The 10,325-nt window shown below is 37.8% G+C and overlaps 1 protein-coding gene across 1 annotated transcript in view; it reads right to left on the bottom strand.

Annotated features, from left to right (window-relative positions):
* Window positions 1-909: 909 nt before the first annotated feature.
* RHOBTB1 (Rho related BTB domain containing 1) overlaps window positions 910-10,325 on the bottom strand; it is a 45,888-nt gene continuing 36,472 nt past the window's right edge. Inside the window, exons 5-10 of the mRNA XM_009637010.2 lie at window positions 8,317-9,284; window positions 7,698-7,816; window positions 5,196-5,346; window positions 3,368-3,456; window positions 1,752-1,857; window positions 910-1,278 (exon numbers count right to left, since the gene is read on the bottom strand). Of these exons, the coding sequence (XP_009635305.1) occupies window positions 1,109-1,278; window positions 1,752-1,857; window positions 3,368-3,456; window positions 5,196-5,346; window positions 7,698-7,816; window positions 8,317-9,284 (1,603 nt within the window). The 3' untranslated portion in view covers window positions 910-1,108. The remainder of the gene's footprint in view (window positions 1,279-1,751; window positions 1,858-3,367; window positions 3,457-5,195; window positions 5,347-7,697; window positions 7,817-8,316; window positions 9,285-10,325) is intronic.

Here is a 10,325-nt window from a genome sequence, read left to right as displayed (position 1 = left end):
TAAAAATAATCTAGCATTTTGACTTCTACCTGGGAAAAGCTATAAGCCAATTTGGATCAAACTGAAGTGATCTTGTGTGTGAAGACCCTTCTTCATTTACAAAATGCTGTAACACTAGATAACTCCTGCTTGGTTTTGCAGCCCTTTCATTTGCTTGCACTGAAGCAAAAAGGAATTCGGCATGAGGAATGGCTGCATGGTTAAGATCCCACAGAAAAAGGTAACTGCCACGCAGTAATTCAAATGCAAGCAGTGTAACTGCTTTTTGTATCCAGATCCATACTTGTATAAGGATATAAATTAATAAGCCCTTCTAAATGATTTTAGAAATATTCTCTTTGATCTAGACATATAAAACCTCTGAATACTTAGAATCACTAGATTTCACGTGGCCCACATAGTCATAATTATTTGCACTTACATGGCAAATATTAGAAATACATTTGCCTGCAGTTGAACAGGTAATTACACTGCCTATTATTCAGCTGAGCAAAGATCAAGCACTCTATATCTTGCAGGTATTGGATCTTATTCTAACCCTTTACTTTAGAAAGGGGAAATAACCATCTAATTATATTACCAGTGCACAGTACTTAGTTTAAAAAAAGACAACCTATACTAGGCAACTAGATTTTTTCCTAAGATGACTTTTTATGAGATACTCTAAAAGCGTTCTCTTATGACTGAAGATTGTCTATTTCACTGTACTCGCATAGTAAAAATAGTTAAAATCTAATTACAAAGCTGCTACATGGTTATTTTGTGGTCTGTAAAATAAAATGGTATCCAGAATTTTATCTGAACAAAATACAGCAGACAGTATAAAAATATTTCCCAATTGGAGATTGAAACATTAATGCTGGATTTTTTTTTTTTGTATAAAAAAAATGTAATAATGGTAGACATTTATCTGCTTGCTAGCCAAAAATATACCTATGACTTTGAGGAGCTGTTCCAGACTCACTTTCAGTGAGCTTGTGCTTTTGACCCTAGCAATAATAAATGCACATGTGGAACAAAGTTTCCGGAAAACCTGAACTACATCTTATTTCTGACAATAAGACTAATTTCTGACACTGGCTATGGATTTCCACTTATTTGCTTTGTTTCAGGCAACTACAGCAGAGGAATTCCAGAAGCACCACTTCCGCTTTGAATGATGTTTATTCAGTGCAACATCTTCCTTTTCTCTTTCTTTTTTAACTCGCTGGTAGTGATCTTCTTCCTTTAAATACCACACAGGCGGCCAGCGATGCCTCTCAAAATATTCTTGATTATCTGATTAAAAAGAAACAATCAAAAAGTCCCCAAACAAGCCAATAAAATATGCAAATCCCAGAAATGTCTAGAAAAAGCTATGCTGCTAATCATTTATCCAGTCCACCTCATATGCCTTACAGGGTGAAAAGACTATGAAAGCAGTTGCACTCAAGATGCCTTAGTCCACCAAAGAGTGTAAAAAGGCAAGCCTTTTATAGAGGGTATTTTTCATTGTGGAGCCTGAAAATAGCTCTGTTCCTTTTAGCATCACTGAAATAGGTATCGAACATAATGCTTGCCCAGGAATCAGGCTAATGATTATGACCTTTCTTTACAGATAAGAAGAATTTATGAATGCTACTCATGATAGTGCAGAGGTTGAGGCTTATGGCTTAGCTATCGGAGTTTATCTTTGTCTTCATGTTTAATTAGCTGGGTGGGGAAAAAGAAGGGGAAACCTCATGAAAACTGGGGAGGAAAGTTGCCCATACCTGAAGATTTAGCTTTGATTTCCTTGCGGAATTTGGAGCAAACGCTGTTGTAATTGGTGCAGATGTAGTGCAAGCACCAAGCTGCCAGCTGGTTAGCATTGTGAAACTGTAAAGAAAAACAAAGAGCTTATTCCATTTCCTGAGGTTATAATTCATTTTCCAGCCCCAATTAACAACTAAAGCTAGAATGTTCCCCAGCAGATTGCATCTGGCAGCACTCCCCCAAGCATACAGGGGAGATTTTGAGGCTGAAGTGGCCTCTAGATGCCCTAGACGTTGTCACACAATTCTGCTGGAAGAACCAGTGGTGCAGAAGGCTTATGAACAGGTGCTTAGCATGCACAGTATCTGGCAAACTGCATTCAGTCTCACACAGGATCTGAACCCAAGGCACGCTGGACCTGAATTTTCTGGTATGATTGTACTCGTCATATATTTCTATCGGTTACTGCAAACCGTGCTCTGAAGTAACTCCCTGGAAAACTACGCTCATTGACAGAATTCAAGCATTACTGAAAGCTCATAAAAATACAAAATCTTGTACAAGCTTGCCATGGTTGTAAGGAAGCATAGCTGTCATGCAAGTCAGATTGTATAGCATGTGTATGTATTTTGGCATTCTGACTGTCTACCATGATCTTCTCAGGTTATAAACACATAATTTTGATGTAGGTACTGGGCACAGAGGATATCCTAACAGTAGTTAAACATATTACTTCTGTCTTCAACCAGGAGAAAGAAAAAGAAAAAACACCCTTCATAAAATTGAAATTAAGTGAAGCGAGCTGCCTTTTCTTGTAAGGGGTTCAGTCCTGGTTTTGTAATAGCACTATATAGGTATTGCAAGAGAGGCACTTGAAAGCAGCTGCAGGAAATCTGGCATGGTGGCCAGCTTATGCTGTATTTCAGTGCCACTTAAACCCCAGACTTCAAGTCAAGCTGCAGTCAGACTCATCATTAGTGTGAAATCAAGAATAATAAAATTTTAAAAATATTTTAGCTTGTACTACTGTATCTGGGAAACTGCTGTACCACTCCTTTTGGAAAACAGAGGTATGCAGTTTAACTGTGAGCTGGGGGCTCTCTCTTTTCATGGTTTCTGGGCCTCAAGAAATATTGAAACGTGTTTGAACATAAAGTAGTAGGATCAGCACTCACTCTGAACTATCAGATGACTGGCTCTGAGTAGCCAGTCTAAGTCTAAGAATACAAAAAAATGTTGCCTTTGATATACAGGTCTGAATATATCTACAAGAACTGAATTGCAAGGAACCCAAGAATCAGTCACCATTACAAAGCTGAACTGCTTTATTACATCGCATTTCATGTTACTGAAGCATGGCCATGAGAACGCGGAGCTTGGAAGCTCCGTAATCAAGAAAAACTAAAATACATATTTGAAAGACAACTTCTTCGAGATTACTCAAATAGATGTTTTATCTTTGAACTAATGGAAAAACCTTCTTTAAAACAGAAGATAAAACGAAGCTTTATTGTCAGCCATTCTCAGAACTGCAGACTTTGAGCCACTTAGAAGCAACGCTCAGAACCAGTAAGGTGCTCAAAGCAAGGCCTGCAGTTGGCCAGAATATCTTTAAAAAACAGTGCACACTGACCTGTGCCAGTTCCAAATAGGACAGTACTTCTCCATCTATTGCAATGCCGCTCATGGAAGCTTTTGTCAGCTCTTGTACTGCATGCTGTTCTGTTAGAAGAGAAAACTCATCACTCACATGGGAAATGGTCGCATTTCAAGGTCAGATCCTCCACAAATAACAAAGAACCAAGAACACATGTTCTCCCTGCTCCTAGCGTTAACTCTAGCATTATGCAAGTGGCACATTCATCCAGATATCCTAAGCAACTTCAGATTTGGGTAAGGTATAATTCTGGCCTTTAGAGCTGGGGCTGGAGATTCTTGCATTACAGGTATAAACTGTCTTGCTGCAGTGGAGCACAGTCCATATGAGGATTTGCCCCTTTGCCTCAACCCAAACTACCTATCCCTGGTTTCACACACAATTTTTAACTCTTTATTACAGAAAGTGAGCCTGCAATTAATAACCGCTTACAGAAGGACAAAGTTCAGCAGCCACTAGTCTCTTTCTGGCAGAACGGATGGATGCAATATTCAATATAAATTAGAAATATGGATCAGCTGTCTCTTTCGGGTAATACAAAAACAATAGCCAAGTTTTTAGGCAACAATGCACTTGCCACTGCATTGTGGATTTATTAATGAGTATACGCACAGCACTGATATAGAAAAGTTCAATTCAGGCCTGCTTCAGATTCTCAGATTAGTCATTCCTAGGGATCCAGATGAAGGCTGACCTGCTCCCCCAAAAGTCACTTCAGTTCAAGAGTCTTCTTAACCCTTTCCTAGAATCTTAGAGGTTTGAGTGTTTTTTGGGAAATGTTGTCAGCTGATTTGATTCTACTGGGTTCAGCTGTTGGCAATCACCTTTGGACTCAAAGTTATTTCATCAAGAGTTAAATGGAATTAAATATTCTTAATACTATATGTAAGTTTGTGCTGCAACTACTTAAAAAAATAACTAAGGCTTCAGTTAAAATCTGCATATAAAAATCAGGTGATAAAGATTTGGTCTGTCAGAACCAGTGAAGACAAGGTACACAGTCCTGATGCACAACTGAAGGAGTGCTAGGATTTGGTATGTGATTAAATCTTGCCTAAATGTTGTCCTGTAAATATGTGTAGCTTTGCTTCATCTGTCTCTGAGTTTTGGCCTTGGCCAGGTCCTCAGAACAATATCAAGTTACATACATAGAGAGAAATAAATAAACAAAAAAAACCCCCAAATCCCAGAGGTCTGGGGTGTACATGGATTTAGTTTTAAAACTAAGTAGCATCCTACCCTGTAATTTTTCCTCTAAATATGTGATTGAACAGTTCTTTTTCCTGAAATGAAGGTTGAATCCCCATCTATATACCAAAATATCCAATTACCATCTAGGCAGTGAAAAGGGATCCAGACAGCATTTCTAAAACACATGATGATCTAGATCAGTTTTGAATTGGCTCAGATACTCTCTTCGAATAGAAATGTATAATGCAGCACTTCATTCATTACATAATGGAAAGCCTGGCGTCCATCCTGTTTTCGGGTAAATTAACAACAATAGAATGGATATTACAAACCACAGACATTATATCAACGCTAAAGAGAAGGTTTACTCTTTCTGTTTTTAAAGTACAGAATACTTCAATGTTCTGAGCTGGTTTAGCACAAAACTAAAAAAGCAAGAGAAAGGCAAACACATTTTTCTAAGTGAAAATATCAATTTGTATTAAAATATCCCTCTCAGAAAAAAGGAAATATTTATTTTCTCTGACACTTGAGAAAATCCTGTGCAATCCAAAACCATTAAAACATGTTTCAGCCATTGCAGAAGACATTGGACAAGGCCACAAGTTCTTACCTGCTAGCGCGACCAGGTGAGGAAGGCAAAACCTATTTGCCAATGCAATTAACTCAAGTGTGTCCAGTTCCTGACTGGAGGAGAGTTGTTTGGTATACAAGTAATCTAAAACCGCTTGCATAGAAGTCTTGTTTATGTTGGGAAGAACTACCTGGAAAAGATATTTAAGAAAAGAGTCTCTAATAATTAAGGAATTTTCACACAGAGGCCAAACTTCACTTCTGCCATGTTGCTGGACTGTCTAATTTTCTCTTCAAGTCAATTCAGAAATGCAGGGAAAACATTTTTAAAAAAGAAATTTCTCATTAAAGTTCAAGAAGGTGCCAACAGGTAAGCATACCTCCAGAGTCAGATCCTTTACCAGTTTACATACAAGCAACTCTACCAAATTACTGGAATTAGATCCACATCAAACAGTGAATCTGTTCAATGCTTTCTAGCCTGTGAATGAACAGTCTTGTGGAATACATAAAGCCACTGAGCACTTCCCATGCCAAACCTCCCTAGACTTCTTGAGGAATGCAATCTATCTGCTCCTGGCAAGCGATATTCTGGGGATTCTGAGAATAACAGAAACCAAAGGGTAGCAAAAACCCCACCCCTCTCAGTCTGTTTATAAATAACCCAATTATCCAAGTAAATGATTGTTGGGAAGGGGCTGAGAACTGAAGAAATGAGGCAAAGAAAATGTAAACTGCTTCTGCCACAGACATGTAATTAAGTGTAACCACTGTGTAATGAAACTAGTAAGACTAGGACAAAAGCTATCTAATTTCTCGCCAGCATAACCCTAACTCCACTTCATTGCAAGGAAGCCTAAAAAAAGAGGAAGGAGGATTAGAAAGCCTCACTGCATCTCAACTACAGTTTGCACACACGTCACTCCTCCAAAGAACAAGGTAAAACTGATTCTTGTGGGGCTCAGGGTTGCGGCAGCTAAGCCTGCTTCCAATACCCAAGCTAGTCAATCCCGTTAATCAGCAGTTTGTAACGTGCATCTTCATAACACAAGAGATGCTGGCACTGAAGAATGCACAGTTGTATTCTGAAGAACTTGCAGTAAAAAAAAAATGGCAGAGAAAAAAAACAATAATAAAATTATGCTGAGGAATTAAATGTACATGCAACTTAATCTGCCTGCTTGGAAGCAGTCAGCACATACTTCCTGCTCGAAGGGAAGTCATGTAGCTGGTTGTTAACCTTTGAGGGCTTGTGAGTTTTTCTTTCAGCTCTGCCTGGATGGGTGGGATTCAAACCCAGAGCTGTTAGTGCTAAAGCATGAATGTCTTACGCATATCAGCCACTGTAGCAAGCATCTCAGTTCTCCAAGAAGAGGTAGTTGTGAAACTCATTCATTATTAATATATTTTTGTAAGTGCAGAGAACAGTAAATGAGTTAACAAAATGTTGTGTCCCAATTACAGAAAAAATAATAAGTGGATGGTTTTATTTTTTGTAAAGCAGTAAAAGGAAACTATTCAATTCATATCTACCTATATTTTATAACTTCCAAAAGCATTACTGAATACTTTAAACTCTACAAAATAGAAGCTAAATATTTTAAATTGGAAAGATGAGCTAAGACTGTTAAGTTAATCATTAAAAACAGGCTGGTAGAAAATAAATGTATATTCTTCATTGCCAAATGTAGCTTACTAGAATCAAACTATGTATTTTTAATGAACCACTTGTCAAGCATGCCTCTGGGAAAGGAGTTATGTTTACAGCTGTATTAGAAGAAGCAGGAAAAATCTAAGTAGAACACAATCTTCCAGAATATTAAACACAAAAGCCCTGAACTCTTCATATAAACAAGACCTGTATGTATGGAAAAGAACAAGAAAAATCAAAACCTGGGGATGGATAAGACACAAGAAAAAAAATATTAGCAGTGTGTTTAGAATTTGAACACCAAACAATGAAGGCACCTGGAAATACAAGGCTTCTGCTGCAAAATCTTAATTCAAAGCACTGAGATCTTTTATACTGTACTTTTTACCTGCTTTACTCAAGAGGACAAGCTGATGAACTAGAGTCTGAGCTTAGTTTCTACTGAAGTACTGTGAAGCCAGCCCCCTTTTCTAGTTTAACACTCCATGTTCTTTAACCTTTTTTCCCTTTAATTCCTTCCCCAATGCCCCTGCTCCAAATATTCTTTGTAATGCTTCTGATAGTATATATATATATTCACATAACTTTAAAACTTATTTTAAAGAAATTCACATATCCATATTTTTCCCCCCCATATTAAATACTTTAAAGGATTTTAGGTTTAAACACATGCTCCAACATTGGAGGAAGTCTCATGCCTTGCAGAAAATATGTTATCCTCCTAGATGTCTAACTTAATGCCTTAAGAAGAAAAGCAACTCAGGTCTGCGAGGGAATAATAAAGAATGATTCCAGGGATTATCATGACCCTTCAAATAGATAGAAAATGATGCTTCCATCACCTAAATCCATCAGACGTTATAAAGAAAATGGACAAAAATGGACAAATACCTCACTGTTTGAGCTTTCAATAAATGATCCTCCAAACATAGCAGACATCCATTCACAGCTACAGATCAGCAGTGGCTTGTGGGCATTTATGGTTCCATCATCCAATTTAAATGTCACATCTGCCATGGGAACAAAGAAACAGGCATGCTGCAAGTCTGTGTTTATGCATCCCAAGAATGTATCTTTCATTTGGCTTGTTAACCAAAGACTTCTTTCACTTCCCACAGCCCCCACCCCAAAGATAACTCCAGCATTTTATATAGTTAAATACAAAGCCTCACTTAAAAGGGTGATATTGGATGTTCAATGCTTTGGAAAATTCAGTCACTTATTTAAAACCTTGAGAATTAAATTAAATTTTGAGAAATTAAACTGCAGAATCCCAGTGGATGTTCAATGCTTTGGAAAATTCAGTCACTTTTTTAAAACCTTGTGTATAAATTTTGAGAAATTAAACTGCAGAATCCCACGTTGGAACAGTTGGCCCTGAGTAATACTATAATTTTGGGTTTATCCCTCCTCTCAGAACAATGTCACAGTTTTTGAAGTCCGTGAAGCGACAGTAACATGAATGAAAAAAGAACTACTGCTTCTCATCTGAAAGCACATATTTACTTACCAGAAAATGTCCCTTTGCAAAGGCACTCTTTTATCCGATTAGCTTTCCTGACATGAAATGCTTTAGTAATCTCTTGATTCATGAAGGCTTCTTTATTCATAATATTCTCCACCATCATTCGCAAATCAAATACTTCCAAGATTTCAGCAATCTGCGCCAGTCTCGTGAGATCTTTTTCATTTTCATCCAGTTGCCCTGTGTATAAAAACTGCAAAACAGTTTTAAAAGGTCCAGCCTGCACAGACGAATCCATTTTTACCACAGTTACGGGACACGTCCTATTTGAGACAGGATTCACTTGCATTTCCTTATGCACACTAACAAACCCCTTACCCCAGGATGACAGAGATCTTGCTGCAGAATTTGTTTCACCAAGTTCGGGTTCTAACATGTTTAAAAAGTCAGTACTTTCTGGTGGGGGAATTTTAACATCAGCAGATTTCAAGGATGTCTCATCACTGTCACCATTTGTCTCAAGGTGACTTGTCTGAACATCTTTACTTGTATTTTCTTTATTACACTGTGTTTCATCCAAATCTGGACTTTCCTCACATTCCATTAAGAAAAGGTCGTAAAACTTTGAAGAGGAGGTAGCTAGGTAAATCTTGTGAGCAAAAATGTAGTCCTGCTCCTGGAGAACAAACATAACATCTGCACACAGTGGGCTGTCCAATAAATATCCAGCTTCATTCATGCTCGGTATGGGACACTCGGGAATTTTGATAACTGGAGGAGGGGCTTTTGGAGGTAGGAATGGAGCCTGAAGCAAAGGTTTTTGGACCTTCTTCAAATGAGATTTCCAGAACTGCAGGTGTCTTCTGGAGATCAGGGCAGCTCTAATTGCATTGTCAAACACATCTTTAATCCCAAACTGGTCAAATACACTGGTTTCATAGTACGGTATCCCAAGTTCCTTGGCAACCTCTCTGCCTCTTTCTGGTGGCAAAATGTCTCCTCTTTTTATTGGCCTAGGGTTAAACAAAAAATAAACCTTCTCACACACTATGATCATCACAAAGTTACTCCAGAAAGCATGGAATTTTAAAAAATGTCTCAGCACCAATTCTGACATAAATATCATTCAAATGAAACAAAATATAAAATTAAGCACCCACAAAGCCCTTTGGAATTCTACAACCATGACTCCAGAGAGTTTTAGAATAGCACACACTTGTAATTTTGTTTAAGTTTGGTGGTGTCTTTGCAATGTTACTAAAAATATGTAGAAATCATTTGCACAAAATGGAGCAAGGCTTCTCTCTGTTAAATGGAAATCTACATTAAAAAAATTGATAGGATGCTTGAGAACTTTTATTATTTTAAAAACCTCCTAACATCCCTTTCTACTCAGATATTCTGTCAGGATATTTCTTTGTATCCATGATTTAAACTCAAATGGAAATTCTCATGACATGAGACATGCCACAATTATAGCTGAATATGAAATGAGAAATATTTCTTAAGCTTATGCTTTTTAAAGAAAATCATAGTAGTCTATGACAAAAGTGTAGCTGAACACACACTTGAAGAGAGAGGCCTGTTTTGGCTGTAGGAGCATTATGTGGGAACTCATGAATTTCCAGAGCAGCTCTAATACACGACGTAGGGTAAACAAAGCAGAAAAAAGCCTAGGCTAGGATCCATTTTCCCAACAAAAAAAATCATCTCACCAGAAGACATGACCCAACAGTGTGTCCTCTGAGCGTAAGATATTGGGCAGACACAAGCTGGCACAGACTTAACACACTCCAGACAACAGCTTGCTTTAGTTGCCAGCTAATAATCAGTTCAGCTGGCAGAAGTCTGTGCTAGACATGCAGAGTACCAATTCAAACTTTATTAATCGTGAAATCAGAAAGGAGGATTAGGGCCAAAGAAGAATTTTAAGTTTTGAATAAACATTTCTTTTTAAAGAGTCAACCAAAAAGCCCACCCCACCCACACAATAAAGAAATGTTTAACAAACAAACCTGTGAAAATCATATTGCTGAGTCAAGAATTTGAATGCA

The sequence above is a fragment of the Egretta garzetta genome, unplaced genomic scaffold (genome assembly GCF_000687185.1).
Source record: "Egretta garzetta isolate BGI_Z169 unplaced genomic scaffold, ASM68718v1 scaffold204, whole genome shotgun sequence".
Classification (NCBI taxonomy): Eukaryota; Metazoa; Chordata; class Aves; order Pelecaniformes; family Ardeidae; genus Egretta; species Egretta garzetta.
Note: the sequence above shows the minus strand (reverse complement) of the source record. Positions and strands in the feature narration are given on the sequence as shown.